The 20,148-nt window shown below is 36.1% G+C and overlaps 1 protein-coding gene across 1 annotated transcript; it reads left to right on the forward strand.

Annotated features, from left to right (window-relative positions):
• Positions 1 to 376: 376 nt before the first annotated feature.
• On the forward strand, positions 377 to 5,923 carry LOC131026682 (tubulin alpha-3 chain). The gene is made up of 5 exons (XM_057956609.2): positions 377 to 714; positions 898 to 1,112; positions 2,341 to 2,540; positions 4,846 to 5,354; positions 5,445 to 5,923. Exons 1-5 carry the CDS (start codon positions 602 to 604, stop codon positions 5,755 to 5,757), a joined length of 1,350 nt encoding a protein of 449 aa, XP_057812592.1. The 5' UTR covers positions 377 to 601; the 3' UTR covers positions 5,758 to 5,923.
• Positions 5,924 to 20,148: the final 14,225 nt, after the last annotated feature.

The raw sequence follows: 20,148 nt of genomic DNA on the forward strand, positions 1-20,148 counted from the left end.
ACCAAAAAAAATTGTTCGCTCTCTTTTGTTGTGAGAATGAGCACCCCGATTTTGTTGCCTTTAATATCAAAAACACCTTAAAAATTGAACCTACCATTCCATAAGAAAAATTTAAACCTATTTAATGTGGGGTCAAAAACCCCCCCAAAAAAAAATGATTATCCAAATACTCAATAAATATTAAACGTAAAAACTAAATGAGAAAATCATTTTCAATTTTTATTTTATTAATTTCTGGAAGCTCCACATTACCTAATCCTGCCACCGCATCCACCGGAACAATCAGGCTGTCCACTGCATTTCGTTGGCATTGCCCACTAGATAACCCCTCTAACACAAAATAAACAAATTCAAATAATTGAAGGGTCCACACGGATTCCAAATAAAAATCCAATACAGTCCAAACACAAGAAGCTAATTTTTTCAAAAATCTTGTGTACTAAAGGACTCGAGAAAGAGCTTCAGATCAGTTTGCTTTACTTAGGTTTTTGATCGGGCCTGCAACAAGCAAAACTATCTCCCTCCCTATCCGTACAATCCGCTTGAAAATAAACTGCATTTATTTCGCATCATCTTCATTTTCCGATAGAATTAGTGGGAAATGAGAGAAATTATCAGTGTTCATATTGGCCAGGCTGGAATTCAAGTAGGAAATTCATGTTGGGAGCTGTACTGCCTCGAGCATGGAATTCAGCCAGACGGAACTATGCCCAGGTGAGTTTTACTTCATTTTTTCTGTTTTCTGTTTTTGGAATTTGAAACCCGTGTCGATCGCTGGAGTGGGGGCTTTGCTTTGGTGGGTTTCTGTTTGGTGATTTGGGTTTGCTTGATTATATCTTGGATGGGCTTTGAATGAAATTTGATGAGTTGTGTCGGGAACTTTTGTTTTTTGGGCAGTGATACGTCGGTGGGTGTGGCACACGATGCTTTTAATACGTTTTTCAGCGAAACTGGGGCGGGGAAGCACGTGCCCAGAGCTGTGTTTGTAGATCTGGAACCGACTGTCATTGACGAGGTTCGAACTGGGGGCTATCGGCAGCTTTTTCATCCTGAGCAGCTGATCTCTGGAAAAGAAGACGCTGCCAACAATTTTGCTCGCGGTCATTATACTGGTAAGAAAACAATTTTCTTTTGTCATCTTTGACTCGGACTTAATAAAGGACACTATCCGAAGAAAACTGTGGTACCTTATTCTCCTGTTTGTTTCTCTTGTTATGAATCTCGTCTGAGGTTATTAGCTGGCTTTTAAGTGATTCAGGGTTAGCTTGGATCACACTGTTAAGATTTCTTAATATGGCTCCTACTTAAATGTCTAGCTTAATTGTTACACTACGACCCAGGTCATGTGGACGTTTTCCTTGAATTTCAATATAAAATTCATTTTTTAAAATTTCTGTTTCGTAGTGTAGATGAGGTTCTGGACTTTTGTGCAATGTGGCAAGTTTGGATCGTATATGTAAGAAAGGCGAACGATCGAATGTACTTCTTATGTTCAAATCATAACCTTGGTTACACATTTTTATGAACTCGTGTTGCTATATGTACCTATAGATTGGATTCGGACTCAGTCCCAAGGGTTATTTGTTCTCTATGTCTTTGGAAGTTGTAGAGCCGCCATGGCTCTTCTGACCGGATTTTTTTCTCTTTTGCATCTGCTCGGGTTCTGCATGTGGATCCATATTTCACTTACCCACATTTTGATATTCTACAACCTTGTTGAGATTTCCTTATGGTTATGGGTCATCACTCTACACCTCAATGACATGTCCTCCTGGTCATGGGTCACTGCACCATGATCATGGTAACATGTTTCTCTGGTATGGGCCCACTGCCCCACCACCTCAGTGATATGTTGTCTTTGTTAAGGGATGCTGCTCCTCAATCTTGGTGACATGTTTTAGTTATGATATCTTAGCGGATCATGCAGCAATGCATCCCTTTACCATTACACTACAAACTTTTTAACTTGTAAGATTGGATTTGAAGGTCTTTTATCTTTTTCTCTTTTTAATGTGATTGAACCTGTGGTGGTTTAGATCGCTCTCACAGTAGTGTACTCTCTACCATTGCTTCGCAAATTGTTGACGTTTTTTGATTAGATTTGAAGTCTGCTAGTTTTTTAATTATTTCAGTGTGGTGTTAGATTCCTGGATCACCCTCAGACTACTGTTACACGATACTTTTAACTAACTAGATTAGATTTGAAGTCTGCTATATTTTTACATTGTTACATTGAGGTGTGGACATTTCTTGATCATTGTTACACTAATATATCACTTCAACATTATATTCACAGCCACTTGACTCGTAGATCTGATTTGATCTTTGTTTTTTTTACAGTGGGAAAGGAAATTGTGGACCTTTGCTTGGATCGAGTAAGGAAACTGGCAGATAATTGCACAGGTTTACAGGGGTTTTTGGTTTTCAATGCTGTCGGAGGAGGAACTGGATCTGGGTTGGGTTCATTGCTTCTTGAACGGCTTTCTGTTGACTATGGCAAAAAATCAAAGCTTGGATTTACCATTTATCCATCTCCTCAGGTAAACTATGATCAATGCTGCAGAAGTAATTAATTGGGTATATTTTGAGCACTTTGTAAGAATTAGTAATGCTGATCTGATGTAGCTTGAGCATTTTGTAGCTGTATTAGTTTTGTTATAGAATTGCGTATGCTGTTTGTCCTTTTATTTTGCAATTGGAGATATTGACTAAGACTTGATGAACCCATTTTTTCTTTACCCAAGCATATTATAGTTCCTTTATTAGTGATGGACCATGGTATTATGTATGCTGTCTCTCCTTTTAGTTTGCAGCTGGAGACATGTGAGTAAGATTTTAAGATTCCATTTCATCTTTTTTGCTGCACCTTTTAGTGGCTCCTTAGTTTCTTTTCATATCATGATGTGGCTTATCCTCATTTGATTTTCATTGCTTCCTTTTCAGAAACTCATTGCTTCTTTTCCTTAACGAGAAATTAAGTGATCTGAATCTGTTTTGGGGCAGTTCTAGTATTGCTCTATATAATTGGGTCAACATCAGTTTTTATGCAGCCCCCTTGGTTTAGGTTGTTTCTCTGCTCTACTTACGTAGGTATTAGTTACATGCCATGAGTTGATGCTGCCAAATAGGTTAAAATTAGTCTGTTATGTTATCTTTCTTTCGGTGTCCTTTAGATAGATATCTATAGTGGTTAAGCTAAAACATTTATTAGGTAATGTGTTGTGTGTTAGAAATTGAGTTTTATCAGATTCCAACATTAAAGGAGGGTGTGTGATTTTAAGTGAGGAGAGCTATATATCATTGAGTAATGTTTTATATTCTGGATTCTTTGTTGAAAAACCGTACCGAGTTTTTAACAATTAAAAATTAAAAATTAAAAACCGTACACATCAAATTAAAAATTAATTAATTATTTTAGAATTAAAAAATATCATTATGTAATATCTATATAATTAAAATTAGTCTATTGTGTTATCTTTCTTTCGGTGTCCTTTAGATAGATACCTATAGTCGTTAAGCTAAAGCCTAAAACATTTATTAGGTAATGTGTTATGTGTTAGAAATTCAGTTTTATCAGATTCCAACATTAGAGGGTGTGTGATTTATTTAAGGAGAGCTATATATCATTGAATGATGTTTTATATTCTGGATTACTTTGTTGAAAAACCGTACTGAGTTTTTAACCCAAAAAGGGGTGTATCATTGGATAGTGTGTGTAAAGTCGAGTTGAAGTGAGGTGTATATTGTTGTATGGTGTGTTGAGTTGAGTGGAGGTGTATAATATTGGATACAGAATTGTGTTAAATTGTATATGTGTTAATGTATTTTTAATATTGTTTATGATATCCTTTTCCAGTAAATGTGATATATAGAGTTTAGCGAATAATTGGGTAAATTGTTGGGGGATGGTTTATGATAAAATAGTGTGGGCATTCTGATATTCAATATTCTCTCATTAATTTCTTTTTGCTTTCAATGATTGGCCTTGCCTGATTTGAGTTATATTTGCCTTTGTCTTACTCAATTCAAAGAAATTGTGTGGGTTCTTGGTGCAAAGAAATTGTGTTGAAATTCTTAATTTTGAATTGTTGGAGATGAAATTTTAGTTCTGCAAACATGGGCATTTTGATATTCTGGTGTTTTATTTGCTTTTGAGTGGAGGTTTATATTATTGGATAGTATGTTGTTCTGAGCTGTAAGTGTAATGGATTCTTTATATTGTTTATGTTATCCTTCTTCAAGAAAAGTGTTATGTGGAATTTAGTGAATAATTCTGTACATTGTTAGGGGGTGATTTCAGATTTCTACTTGCCATGCCGAGGATTCCACTGATCTGTGCTTTTTTTATTATATCAAAGAGAGCCATAGCTTTTTTTGATTTGATTATTGTTTGCTATAATAAGAATAAGTGCAAATGTTATTCTTCATTCTCTCCAAAATCAAGTTCTATACTTGCAATAATATCAAAGTTCTTTCTGTTATTCATTCTGCCCTAAATTCCATTTCTTCTTTTACCTATTCATAAAATTTCACTTTTCTATGTTTCATGTTCGTCTAAAAAGTTTCTCTGCTTGATTTTAACTTACTCATTTTTTTCCTTCCCTTAGATTTAAAATAAATTGCGTACATTTGTGGCACCAAAATTCTTCTCATTTATTCTTTTTCTCCTCAATGATTGGCCTTGCCTGAATTGAATTTTATTCTTCTTTGTCTTATCTAATTGAAAGAAATTTAGGTTCTTAGCTGCAAAATTATGATGTTGAAAAATTGAATTATGTGACATGGAATTTTAGCTCTGCAAATATGGGCATTGAGGGGTCTTTGAAACATTTTATTTTGCTTCAGGTATCTACGGCAGTTGTGGAGCCATACAACAGTGTCCTGTCAACTCATTCTTTATTGGAACACACAGATGTTGCAGTTCTTCTGGACAATGAGGCCATATATGATATCTGTAGAAGATCCTTGGATATTGAGAGGCCCACTTATACAAACCTCAATAGATTGATCTCTCAGATTATATCTTCACTGACCACATCTCTTAGGTTTGATGGAGCCATCAACGTGGATGTGACAGAGTTTCAGACAAATCTTGTACCATATCCTAGAATCCACTTCATGCTCTCCTCCTATGCTCCAGTGATCTCTGCAGAGAAAGCCTACCATGAGCAGTTATCTGTGCCTGAGATCACAAATGCAGTATTTGAACCCTCCAGCATGATGGCCAAGTGTGACCCAAGACATGGAAAATATATGGCTTGCTGTCTCATGTACCGGGGGGATGTTGTACCCAAGGATGTGAATGCAGCTGTGGCAACCATCAAGACTAAGCGAACTGTTCAGTTTGTTGACTGGTAGGTGGACAACTGTTTTTCTTTCATCTGTTTGATCTGTAATTTCATTCAATTGTGTTGCTTAAGCTTCTTTTTTTGGGTGGCCAACAGGTGTCCCACAGGATTCAAATGCGGAATTAACTATCAACCACCCACGGTGGTGCCTGGAGGAGACCTTGCTAAGGTGCAGCGTGCAGTGTGTATGATCAGCAACAATACTGCAGTAGCTGAAGTGTTTTCTCGCATTGACCACAAATTTGATTTGATGTATGCTAAACGAGCATTTGTCCATTGGTATGTTGGCGAAGGCATGGAAGAGGGAGAATTTTCTGAGGCTCGTGAAGATCTTGCTGCTCTCGAGAAGGATTATGAAGAAGTTGGAGCAGAAGGTACTGATGATGTTGATGGAGAAGAAGAATACTGAAGTTTTATGTAACCTACTTCTACTCAGAATTGCAATAATTTTAAATAGTGGCTTGGATTGATTTTTCATTTTTGTAATATACTATTATCAATTTCTAGTATTGGGTACTGCCAAATTAATTTTTTTGTCAATGGAAGGTAAAATCAAATCAACAATTTATGCTTCATTCTTTTCATTGCAATCTGTTAAAAGTTTCTTAATAAAAATAATTTGGCATCATTGTTCTGGGAGGGAGTTTTGGACTTCAGTTTTGTGCTGGATATCGGTTTGTTATCATGTAACTCAACCAACAATGCTTCTAAGCGTTTGCTGTTGACATGATATGATCAAATGTATATTGGTGCGAAATATCACCTATATTGATTTCAGTTGGTTCCCCATTCTGGAGTTGAATTTGACTCCACGGACGATGTACTGCATTGATAACCTGTTGTTGGTTTTGGAAGAAAGAAACAATAATTGCCATAGACATGAAGTCAAAAGTCAAGAGGATAGTCGTACATATTTGGTCTATGCCATTCATAATGATTCAACTCATAGACAAATAGAATGACAGACTACTTTTAATAGATTTGCAGGCTCTATTAATTCTTCCATATAAATTATATTTTCTAAGTTTTGTTTGTCTTTTTAAAATTATGTTGCAGGTTTTTGACTATTTTTTTCGTCTTGATTCTTTTTTCCTTATGCTTATGTTCTATGCTATTCAATGAGAGTGATTACATTCGGATTGTTATGACCTCGTCTGCAGTGCATGCCTGATGAATCTACTATAATTCTAAGAAGGTGCTTTTTATTGCCTGATCTTGCTTGTGGCTACAGAATAGAATGGGTTCTCTTGCTCTCAATCTTTCTATTCTGCATGCCTTTTGAGTTTCTGCAGGCATGTTATCCATTTTGGGATGAATGTTCCATGCAAAACCTGTTTTTAGTTAAATTTCTAATGTTTTATCATTTATGACTAACATGCAAAATTAATTTTTAGTTGAATTTCTACTGTTTTGACAGGGGAAGTTGTATGAATGGTTTTATAATTGTACTTATCTGTTTATCGCAATGGTCAATTATATTTACCATGCAAGATGGTATAGAATTACTATAATATCAAACTGATCTGCATTATAAATATGAAATCAATGCTCGGTGATTGTGGATTCTTAGTGCATTATCATATTTTCTTCTGTTAATAGATGAGTGCACTCGTGGAAGATTCCATGGACATTAATGTTAAGGTAATTGTTATGCAAGTCCCCTGCATTTATAGCACAGGATTTTACATTAGCTGACTGTTGAATGCACTATAATGGATGCAAATAAATATGAAACGATTATGTATTTCTTTGAATGACTTTCACTGTTAAAGGTGGCTGGAGACGTCAAATGTTACTGTTCAAAAGTTGAAAGCCTTCTTGCCTACTTATAACTGCAAAATAAAACCCTCGAGGCACAATAAAAGCATCAAAGTATTACTATTTGCAGTTTCCCGTCATTAATGAAGGGACGTAACATTCAAATATTGGTTTATAAGCTGTTGCAGGTGGAATTGAAGATGTTATTATGTCTAAGTTCATAAAGATAACAATGAAGACAAAATTGTTGCTGAAGACATTTGATGCCAAATCATGGAAAAAATATTGATTTAATTAACTTGGAACTCAATTAGATTCTGGTTGGTAATTTGCGTGCACTTTGGTTTTGTTTCCTATTTAATTAGCGTCGCAGTATATGAAGGATAAATTGTATACCCGCGGAGGGAACCACAATTTCTATTCACGGTTCTTTGGCAACATAATGAACAATGATGGATTATGAAAGCTATGAAGCCTGAATCAAAATTTAGTAAAGAAACTTAAAAAACGAAAGAAACTTGGGGTGAACAAAGAAAAACCTGGCCTCTTTGGTCTCCACTTTTGTACTTTGCAGTCCATGTAGCTCAAAGAACTAAGGAGAAACAACTCTCAGGATCATCATAGCTTTCATAATCCAATTGAATTATAAATTAAGAATGAGGAATATTACAGGGAAATTCAAGAATCTTTGATTTATAAACAGTTGTTCAAACTAGACAAAAATGAAAGCATAATCCCAATCACTGATGAAGATGCATTTCTTTTGGTTGAAGAATTGCAGATAAAATTCATTAACGAAGAGGGTTAATATGGCCGAGACACTTCTAGAAGGAACTACGAGGAGACTTGAAAAAGGTTGCCAAGAATAAATTAAAGTTGGAAGGCACATAATAACAGTTGAATTCTAACTTCTGTGAGATTTGAAGTTGAAATTAAAAACAGGTCCAGAAACGTAAATGATCTCAAGCCTCCTGATCGCCACAAATGAATGTCTATGAAAGTCGTCATATACCTTGAATCAATGTTTTGTAATGGTGAAAACTTGATTTTTTTTCTTAGGGAAATTGAATCCGTCATATATACGGTAGAAATCACAGTAAAAAGAAAATGAACATGTTGGGCATTGACTTGTTTGTGGCAGATCAGAGACTATTGTCCATTTTTGGAAAAAGGAAAAGCATTTACATCTGTACATTTAAACTCTCAAATTATAATTATATCTTTGATTTCATTCAAAAATGTATTATAATATGGCTTTTATAAAAAATTTAAAATATAATTTATTGAACTGCTATCATTGGAGAATATTTATAACGAAAAACAAGTCATTATGGTGATTTTATCAAGGTAAATCCTAATATTCCAACACTTCTCCGAAGGTTTACATTCCACATAATCAACAATGCTGATTGAAACAAAACAAATACATATTATTTAGAGGCTTTTTATTCAAAAAATAAAACTTGAATCAAGTATACCTCCATCAAGCTGCTTCATAACACTTGTAAAGGTGTAGCTTCCAAATTGAATTCTTGAGTTTTTGAATTAGTATATCTCTAAAGGCTCAAATCATAGATCTCCCAAACAGCAATCCATTGCTCTATCAAGTTGTCTCATGGTCCTTGGAGTCGAACAACAATCCTTTGCTCCGTTAAGTTGTTTCATGGTCCTTTGAAGGGCATAATTCTCTCAGAACCCTATTTATCTTAAAAAAATAAATTTCACAATATATGCATTTTTCAATTTTATCAGCTCTATAAAAAAAGCAAGGCCTCCCTCCAGTCCATTAATTAACCTGTTGGAATAACCCTACAATTCTATGGGTAGGGCTTGATTGCAGTCCCATAGCCTCCTCCTAAGTTCCCACCCCAATTAATCAGCTTGTTAGAGTACGGGCGAGTCGTGCCCATAGAATTGGGCGGGGCTCCTCATAGAATAGTAGGGGCACTTGATAGTGAGAAGCTAGCTCTAAATGATGAAAATCTTTCAACATCTAATGTCTTCAACCTCCAATGGTGAATGCTCAAACTAAGTATTTATCCCTAGTATTTTTAAAACAATAATTTTCAACAAAAGCACTATCTAGAGGTCCTCATCCTCAAATTCACATCATTTGATATGCAGTAATAATATTCAATTTATGGACCTGGAATCCTTCCAATAAGAAAAGATGCTCCTATTGGAATATGAGGATATCTTGTCTAAAGAAGAAATATTCTGGAAGCAGAAATTGAGGGAGAATTGGCTTAGTATGGGAGACAAAAACACTAAGTTTTTCCACAATGTAACAAAGATTAGAAGTAAGAACTGGATATCAAAACTGGAGTCCAAGGACAACCGGATCATAGAGGATCTTGATGAAATCAAGAAGGAAATCACTTCTTTCTTCTTCAATCTCCTAAACAATTTTAAAGGTTCTCAGTTGTCAGAGCAAGAGAAGATGTTGGATGTGATCCCCAAGATCATAACAGATGAGCAGAACCAAAATCTAAATGAGAGAACAAAGATGGATGAAGTATTTCAAGCCCTCAATCAACTGCCCTTGGGTAAAGCTCCTGGCCCGGATGGCTTCCTAACGGACTTTTTCAAGAAGTGCTGGCACATATTAGGTTAGGATCTTGTGGAAGCTCTAGAATGTTCAAGAAGATCAAGAAGGCTGCTTAAGGAAGTAAACAACACATTCATCATCCTCATCCCAAAGAAGGAGAATGCATTAAAGCTGGGTGATTTCAGACCTATCTCACTTTGCAACACAGTTTATAAAATCCTTTCAAAAGTCATGATGAATAGAATGAAGCCCCTCATGGAATCAATCATATCAGAAGAACAAACATGGTTTGTTGCAGGTCGTTCAATTCTTGATGGAGCTATAATAGCACAAGAAGCAATCCATACTCTCCAAAGTACAAAAAGACCAGGTATGATGATTAAAGTAGATATTTCAAAGGCTTATGATAGCGTAGACTGGTGCTTCCTTTGCAAGTTTATACAAGCCTTCGGTTTTGCATAACAGTGGATTGACTGGGTCTTTGAATGCATCTCCACTCTGAAATTTTCAATTTTGGTAAATGGGAAACCAGAAGGCTTTTTTTCCTCGACAATGGGAATCAGACAAGGAGATCCTATCTCTCCTTTTCTCTACATTATAATGGGGGAGGTTTTGCGTAGGACATTAAAGAGAAGCCATATGAACAATCTATTAGAGGGAATCAAAGTAACCAAAAACTTTGCAGTCACACATCAACAATTTGCAGATGATAACCTCCTTTTGGGGGTAGCAAAAATCAAAGAGGCTTCCCATCTAAAACAAATTCTAGACACCTTTGGGAAAGCCTCATGCCAAATAAGGAATAAGGACAAGTCCAAGGTCTATTTCTTTTCTACCTCTAGACTCTTGCAGTCTAAAATACTTTCAATTCTAGATTGTAGTGAAGGATCTCTCCCTTGTATCCATTTGGGAATCCCAATTGATCATGGCATTGTGAATGCTAAATCGTGGGATCCTCTTAAGCTTAAAGTGGATCAGACCTCAAACTCCTGGAAAGGGAAATGGCTGTCTTGGGCAGGAAGACTAGTAATGATTCAAGCAGTAATATCGGCCCTGCCCATCTATCTATTATCCATTCTATCTCTCACAGCAAGTGCAAATGCCTTTCTAATTAAGAAAAGGAGGAATTTCTTCTGGCAAAACTCAGAGGAGAAACACAGAATAGCTCTAATTGCATGGGGAAAAATAATCAAGCCCAAAGTCCTAGGGGGTTTAGGCATTAAGGATCTCAAATTGCAAAACAAAGCCCTAGGGGCCAAACTAGTATGGAAGTTCATCAAGAATCCTAAGATCACATGGGTTAGAATGCTAGCTACTCAATATTTACCAGATCAAGAACCTACCAATCTTCTAAGAGCAAACTCATTCCCCAAGGGTTCAAAAACGTGGAATTTTTTAATCTCTTGCAGAAACCTGATCTCAGAACAACTTTCATGGGACATCCGGGATGGAGCTTCAAGCCTTTTTTGGGAAGATTCCTGGGGAGGCTACCCTCCTATTGCGAATTCACTTAACATTCCTACAACAGAGAATTGGCTTAAGCACCATTGGGGTGTTAGAGTGAGAGATTATCTGATTTTTGATGGCTCACCCAACTCTCAAAGTTGGATATGGAAATCATTGGAAGGAGTTCCAACCGCAAGGAATGATTTAGATCAACTCAAAGAACTCTTAAAAGCAAGAAATGTTAATTCGAGAAGAGGGAATGACTCTTTAATTTGGGCACCTTCCAAAACAGGGCTCTACAATCCTAAAGATGGTTACAAAGTACTGGTCAACAATGATGCTCGGGATCAATTGGATATTCCCAAGAAGTTGTTTTGGGGCTCTAAAGTCATTCCTAAGGTAGGGATTTTTGCATGGCTAGCCTATCAAAGGAAGATATTAACTGCAGAAAAATTCACAAAAATGGGGTATGCAGGACCCTCTAGGTGCATCATGTGCAAAGCTCAATCAGAGACAATGGATCATCTACTACTCACTTGTCCCTTTGCGTCCAAATGCTGGCGATGGCTCTATGCTAAACTTGGGCTGATCATAGCTCTACCAAATGACATCAAATCCCTGTTTCAAAGCTGGCCTATCCCAACTAAGGAGTCCACCCTGAGCTTAATCATGGAAGTATCCCCTTCAAGTTTAGTCTGGGAAATTTGGAAGGAGAGGAATCGTAGGCTATTTGACAACAAATCCAGAAGAATAGAAACAATCTTGAACTCAATTGAATCGATTATTGTGGATTCAGTTAACTGTAAGATAACCTTTTCTTTGGGATCGCCTAAAGTTTTTTCATCTTGGGATGAAAGCATAAGGAAAAACTGGCATGGAATCAGGATTCCTCCCTCTTTTGGGCAAAAATACAATATGAGAAATACCACTATCTGGTCTCCTCCAAAGCCTGGTTGGATAAAACTAAATTTTGATGGCGCCTCTAGAGGCAACTCAGGCCCTTCAGGCATAGGATATGCAATCAGAGATCATATAGGAGCAACTCTTGGGAAAATGGCAAAGCCGATCCCCCCAGACACAAACAACATAGCAGAGTTCAAAGCTTTGCAATTTGGACTGATAGATTGCATAAAACATTGTTTTAATAACATCTTAGTGGATGGTGACTCAGAGATAGCAATAAATGCCATCAAGAGGAAAAACACTCCAAATTGGAGATTGCAGGAAATTCTAGAAAGCATAATTGCAAGCTTGGACAGGATTGAAAACTATGAAGCCAAGCACATCTACAAAGAAGCAAACTCAGAGGTAGATGTTCTCTCAAAATTAGCTGCTCAAGGAACCTATCTCTATAGTTGGGATCAGGGTAATTTGCCTGTTATTCATGCAGACCATCGCACTTGACAGGCAAGGGTCCCAGAGGTTTTTATTCAGATGCGAGAGTCTCTTCAAGAACATTCAGAAGCTACTTAACATTTTGCTACCTGGGCAAACATTAAATTTAACCTTGGCGGCTAAGTTTAACGGTTATTTCAATTCAAATTTAATCTTACCTTTTTTGGGGAGAGTGGGCCCGCATTTAATCACGTCATCCAAGCTTCAGTCATGTCCTAAGCTTTCTCCGATCCTCCTTACGAGATATAGCTGCCAAACTGTCAAATCAACTTATGGTTTGCATGGCCTGAACAGGAGATTTGGCATGCCAAGGACAACATCCCTCGCCAGCTTTGCTGGCAAATTTATTGCATATCCGACCCTCATTATTCGGCATTAAAGAGTGTGCCAGCCGCCTTCTTCGCATTAGTTTTCTGCATTCTGTTCTCATTCTCATCCTCTTGCTAATTACTCTCAGAGTCCAGATTTCTCCCTTTGTTTGATAGCCTGCATTGCCATCCATGTCGACCGAGCCCTCTTTTGGTTTCATTATGAGCGTGTATCCCAGACCCATCTCTTGTTTTGGAGCAGACACTCCAATCTCTCTCCCGGCATCGACGTGCCAAGTTTCATTCAGGAAAATTTCAGAGTTGAGGCTCAAGCGCCTCCTCCTCTACTCGGATTTCCCTCTCATATTGGCAGTCAAGATGATCTTGGGTAGCAGACAACTGAACAGAGACTAGTATCCTCGGGATAACACCAGTATTTCTCAAGGTTTGTCGCCTCTCTGCTAGACCTAAAACTTGCCAAGCAGGCAGTTTGGACTCTCACCAAGAAGATTTTTCCAGAGGAGGTCACCCAAGAGCTCCAAGAAATTCTAAACAAGGCAATTCATGACTCTAGGGCTCCTCGACCAGGTGATAGAATCCTTTTCAATGCTCATGGAGAACTAATTAACTATTATCCTTTCCTGCTCGACCTGAAAGGAAAAGACTTGGATAGGCATCGAGTTTTTGCGGGAGTTGGTCTTGGCTACCTTAAATGGAGGTTCCTGGGAGATAATTCAGATGACCCAGGCAGAGAGGATGATCTAATTCAGTTTGCAAGACTCAATGACATTCTGCCTCTGAAACCAAAAGATGAAAACCCTCAAATGGAACAGGCATGCAGGGGTGGCGCTAGCAGGGGTCGTCGCGGGTCCGGACTTGGCCGTGGTAGGGATCGCCCTCCGAGCAGATGCCGTGGGTGTGCGAGAAAGGAGCATCTGCCATCTGAAGCCCACAAGGAAAGTGCAAGCTAGGTCCCCTTTAGCTTCTTTAAGCTTACTGTTTTGACTCTCACGCGGGTATTTGTTTTTATCAGCATAATCTCTGTTAATAGGGCAGCAAGCTTCTGCCATTTAGACTTTAAGTTTTTTATCAAAAGAGATTCCTCAGACTTACATATGTTAATTAGGAAGGACTCCTTATGCCTTCCATGGACTGCCTAGTTGCATTCCTTCTCCTCTACTAGAAGGAATTTTGATGCTTCCATTTTGAATTCTGCTAAAAATATTCAATTTATTTTTTATTTTTTATTTTTTATTATTGCCTTGTGAGTATAACACATTTTCATGTTGAAAAATCATATTTTTTAGTGTTTGAGAAGTTATTTGACTTAATGTAAAATATATCATTATTATATTTTAAAGGCAAATTGTTTAATAAACTAGCTTAACATTTTCATATTAGAACTTCGAATATTGCAGCTGTCTAATAAGAGACCTCAAATTGCTTATGTTATTTGACATAGTATTCAATCTTCCATTTTGAATCGAAATAGTTAAAATTTTAAGAAAAGCTTTGCATTAATTGTTTTTGTTTCAAATATTTTATTCAAACTATCCCAAATTTTTGATGATAACTTATGTAAATTTTCACCATAAATTTTTATTAGTAACATTTTCATTTTCATTCTTCTAATGTAAAAATTGAAAAAAAATACAAAATCTCTATTTAAAAAAATGACAAACTAATACAAATTTTACCAATTAAAAATCAATTAAAAATCAATTAAATATATGAAATCTTATTATTAAACATTTTCCCCAAAACAAAATCCACTATTAAAAGTCATAAAAAAAATGTAACAGGATTTTTCATAAGAAATCTTATTATTAAACAATTTCCCCAAAACAAAAATCCACTATTAGAAGTCTTAAAATAAATGTACCAGGATTTTTCAGTTGATGAGGGCTCGCGATTTAGGTGAAGCATTACACTGGAGGTTACTGTAGGGGAAAATCATCTGACCAATCTGTAGCGTGAAAGTACACCAAGATACCCGATCTACCTATACCTCTGATTACTTTTTCTCCATATCTTATTTCAGCTTGAGATAATGAGGGCACTTATCCTTTTATCACAGTTACTTCAAACACTCAAATGTGGAATATTTGGATTGCAGACAATTTGGAACATGTGATGCTTCTCAAAAAAAAAGTGACAAAAAATCCTTACTTGAATTGCGAGAAATTCGTTGTACTGATCTGCTACAGAAATTCTTTGTACTGATCTGCTGCAGAAATCGCATCAATTTATGCTCTCCATGTTTCCGCTACAGAGTTTGTTGAATACCAAATTCGTAAGCAGTCTCTTTTATTTATACAATACATAAATCACTTTCTTTTTGTTTAATCTTTGCGAAGAATTTTCTCCTTTGCAGCGACTGGACTTTTCTCTCAATTCTCATGGCTCTTCTTCCGTTAATGGTGTTTCACAGGCGCAAAAAGGGTTTTGTTCTGATATTATATTGGAAAATGGAAGAGTATTTACATTTGCATAGAAAAACATTCAAAATGAGAATTATATCATTGAATTTATTGAAGAGTATTGTAATATTATGTTAATAAAATAATTTTTTTAAATAAATATTTTAAAATATAATTTATAGGTAAAATAAAGAAGACATTATGACGATTTTATTAAGAATTTTTTTCATTGAATCAATGCAAATAAAGAAATTACAATGAAATAGGGTAGCACAATGACTGTCAAAAAAAAAATCAAATGATTACTTAGCACTAACTACAATGAATGTTCATTAGAGACAACATACACAACCATACAAGAGGCCACAAATAGAGACAAACAACAGAAACAAAGGTAATAATCCAACAAAGACAACTACTGCAGCCAAACAAGAGACCACAAATAGTAAAATTTACATCTATAGTTTGTACTTGAACAACATCCGTATCATCAAGTGATCACTCAGTAATAATAAAGCCTAAAAACATCTACCGCATTTGAAGCCCAACAAGAACATCAAATACAACAGTTTGCCACCATACTATGGACCACATAGACAAACTTCAACATATTACATCTCAAGACTAAACTTGAACCAACCTTGGAGTTGTCTTGAGCATGGAATGACCTCTTTCTAATATTGGAGAGCCTGATGCTTGATGTAATTCAAGTAGTATATGATTTTTTTGTTCTTTGAATCACCTACTGTTGAGAGCAAAGAGAGACAACTTGAAACAAGGTATTAGACTAAGACTTTAGGATTTATGTCTCCTAGTGAATAGATTGATTTGAAAACAGTGAAATGCACCTACATCTCCAAATATTAAGCAAAACAAATCATCTCAAAGAATCAACTACCACATTATCATAAAATCCAACTCCTAACAAAGCTTTTTTCCAACTCAAAGATTACTCAAAGACATTAGGAAAGAGATAAAATATAACATTCTATTTTTTACATGCTATAGGATGGTCCCAAAATATATGCTTTATACTTTCATTATGCTGACAAAATGAGCATTTGATGAGTTGGATATTAAATTTCAGTCTTTCCCCAACCAACAGTTTGTAGTGCATGACTTTCTAGGCTAAGCTCTGAGCATTGGCCTCAACTTTAGTTCTCCAAATTTGTACACACAAGTTCCTCCATTTTCTTTCACTAAACTTACACCTTTTTTCATTCAATCTTGGATTCAAAGACAAGCCAAGAAGCTTTAAATAGATCTTTTTTAATGGGAAGCAAGCAAAATGATATTTATTCAACTAGAACCAATCCTTGGTGAAATTATATTGCAATGGGGTACATAGTTTCATAACAAGGTCCATAGGGACCAATGCTTTCACAAAAATAATAAAACTTTCAGCCATTTTGTTCATTTTAAATTTATCCTTCATTGTTTGCCATGAGATCCAATCGAAAGAATTGAAATCCCACACATCACCAAATTTAAGAACTCCTTTCTTAAGCAATAAGAAGCATGTCTGGGGAAAGCCATAGCTAACGGTAAACTGTGGTATTGCACTTTCCTATTCTACCATATAGAAGAGTTTCCAAATTTGAACCTATGCTATAAGGAGGCATCTTTCCAACATAAAATTTTACTAATAGTCTGCTAGGCCTTTCATATGGATTGAAGAGGAAAATATGCTTTTAAGTGAAAGAAAGGGGCAAGGATAATCTTATCAATCCAACTAACCTCTTTCCATTTTTTATTAGTAGTGGAAAGAGTGATACAATGTCGTATAAGCTTTTTACAAGGTTCTTTTGTTGAAGTTATTCTAACAATCCATTTGGTAGCTAAGGCATACCCTTGCATCTTGGAATCCTAGAGACCCAAACTGCCTTTTGCTTTTGGTTGAACATAGTGTAACCAAGAAACATATTTAAAACCAGCTTTTCCTTCCCAATTAGACGACAAAAATTGATGAATAATTTTATTAAGATCCTCACACCCTTTCTTGGAAGGCATCCAACAAGAAGAGTAATAGACATGAGAGGCTAAGAAAATCTTGTTCACAACCTAAACCTTTATATCAAAGGATACAAACTTATTTTCTCAAGTCAACAACCTATTTTTTAACTTGGAGATGAACCATTTCCACATATTTGAAAGGGTAAATCCCAAGCCAAAGGGGATCCCCAAGTACCAAGTAATTTGCCCATGTTTAATATATGTCCAATCTTTGGGGATCAAAGAGGAGCAAAATTAGACTGAATCCTAAAAAAAGTCTTGTGGTGGGCTAACTTTGAACTTGGAACCGAGTAATATACATTCATCACCTCCAAAATATTATCAATTTCCTCTTAAGAATTTTGAATGAATAGCATACTTTGATCACCAAAATGGGACTTAAGCACTACCGCATTGTCGGGAATGGAAATCCCTTTAATCAAGTTCATTTGATTACATTTTTCTAACAAAAATCCAAGAGCATCAACAGTAAGAACGTATAAGAAGGGAGATAATGGACATCCTTTCTTGATTGATCACTGCAAGGGAATGGTTTAGATAGGGAATGATTAATGACTGGTTGGGTTTTGGATTCATTAAAAAGCATCTTAATCTGTGAACAAATCTTGGGGCCAAACCCCAACGAATGTAACATCTTAAAGATGAAACTCCATCACATTCTGTAATACGCTTTCTCAAAGTCCAACTTAACCAACAAAACATTTTGTCCTAATTGGAGGGCCCATTCACTAATTTCCCATGCCAACATTAAGTTACCAAGGATAAATCTACCCCCCCAAAATCTTGTTTGTTCATGTCTAACAATCTCTTTCACTATAGGTTTAATACTAGAGGTTAGAGCTTTAGGAATAATTTTATATGAGGCGTTTAGAAGGGTAATCAACTGCCAACTAGATATGGAATCTTCATTTTCCCCTTTAGGAAGAAGCTTAATCAGGCCTTTATTGGTAGTAGACCTTAAGGAGCCTTGTTCAACCACCTCCAAATAGAGAAGGTAGAAATCATCCTTGATATATGGCCACATAGTTTGATAAAATTCAATTGAGAGACCATCAAAACCAAGACTTTTATTAAGGGGCATTGAGAAAACAACACATTCAAGGTCTTCAATGGATAAGTCTTGATCTAAGAACCGACTATAATCTGGATCCACCTTCATAGGAATGTGATCTTTTAAGATATCTTCTAATATTAATTGTGCATCTTGCCATTGAACATCTTCTCTTACAAGATTTACATATTACTGCTAAAACATAGTTTTAATCGCATCTAGTTCTATGTGAAGAATCCCATTGTCATCACATATTGCACCTATAAACTCTTTCTTGTGCTTGTAGTTTAAGAATTTGAAAAAATACTTTCAGCCTCTATTACCCTCCTTACTCCAATGAAGTTTGGCTCTAATTTTAGCTCCTTGTCCCTTGTATATGTCAAGTTTACGAAGCTGGGCCTCAATGGAAACAATAAAATCTTGTATGTTGGTATTATTAGGATCAAACATAAGTAGTTTTCTAGTATGCTTTAGTTTGCCTTGCAAGGATTTCACCTTGTGTTTTCTTTCCCACACAAATATTTTACCAAAGGAGTGCATGAACTCTACACATTGAGAGATAGCATGATGCCACCATTCTCTATACTACTCATCCTCCTTAGGTTTGGGGATAGAGTTCTAAATACCAATCAAGGGAACCACACATCAAGGATTTTTAGGGTGGGAAGTGTTAAGTTTGTAAGGTAGGCACTTAACTTTTGATCCCAAAAACAAGCAAAGGATGGGAAAGTGATCCAATAGTGTAGTAGAATAATCAATATTAAACCAAGTACCATTGGATTCTTGTAGCAACTGTAGATTGGGAGAGACATAGAACCTATTGATCCTACTAAATTTTCGGTCCTCTCCAAATTTACAATTGGACCAAGTGAACCAATTATGAGTATGAGATGAGAATTAGTTATATATTGGGTCTAAAAAAATAATGTTATTTGTACAATTCAACCATTTATCAAATTCTTCGCAACTTAGCCTACTATGACTATTCCAGCTACAAGCAATGGGGTGTTCCACCATATTGAAAAAGCCTCCTACCACCCAATCTACCTAATACCCAATCTACCCAATCTACATTAGGTTGATTATTGGCCATCCAATACCACAATAAGCACCTTTCTTTGGCATTATTAGGTGCATATACATAGCATAACCCAATTGGCTATCCATTAATAAAGGTGAGGGCCCACACATAGTTGTGTGATGGGTCCTTCTCTTTATCAATTATATATTTATAGATCCATGAAGACATATCAAGAACAAACCTGCCTTGACCATCTCTATGGGATGTATGTAGAAAAGTAGCATCTATCCATACATTACAAAGAGAAAACTCAAGACAAGTACCACAAAGCTTAACTTCTTAGAGATAAACCAGATTTGGTTGTCACTTATTAATAATATCATTAATTCCATATTCCTATTGGGGTAAGGATATTACCCTAATGTTCCATGATAGAATTTTGCAATTCATAGCTAAGAGGACTAATTTTCTTCTTGATGCAAAGCATCAAAACAGTTACCAAGGACTAATGACTTGTTGGTAAAATTAGTTTCTTTAGTAATGGAGAAGGGGGATCTTGATCTATTTCTCACAGAGGGGGGAAGAGACAATGAAGTACGATCAAGAGACCTTGTAGAAGAGTAGGGTTCTAACATTGGCAAAATTTGAGAAGCTAAACGAGTTTTTTGAACTATAGTTGATCTAGAGGGCTCTTTTCTTTTCCTTGCAACTCTCTAGCCACCATACATAACTGTATCTTTATATGATGGGGCAGACAACTTAGAGTGACCAACATTGCTATCTTGGACATTTAGAGAGGAATTGATAGGTTTTTGCATGGTTGCAGGGTTTGTATGAATA

This window comes from Cryptomeria japonica, chromosome 1, assembly GCF_030272615.1.
Source record: "Cryptomeria japonica chromosome 1, Sugi_1.0, whole genome shotgun sequence".
Taxonomy (NCBI): Eukaryota; Viridiplantae; Streptophyta; class Pinopsida; order Cupressales; family Cupressaceae; genus Cryptomeria; species Cryptomeria japonica.

Excerpts from the sequence above, each read along its gene's own strand:
- LOC131026682 (XM_057956609.2), top strand. The coding sequence starts at position 602 with ATGAGAGAAATTATCAGTGTTCATATTGGCCAGGCTGGAATTCAAGTA. Across the intron at positions 2,541-4,845 it reads CCATTTATCCATCTCCTCAG|GTATCTACGGCAGTTGTGGA; the intron begins GTAAACTATGAT and ends ATTTTGCTTCAG. Across the intron at positions 5,355-5,444 it reads ACTGTTCAGTTTGTTGACTG|GTGTCCCACAGGATTCAAAT; the intron begins GTAGGTGGACAA and ends GGTGGCCAACAG.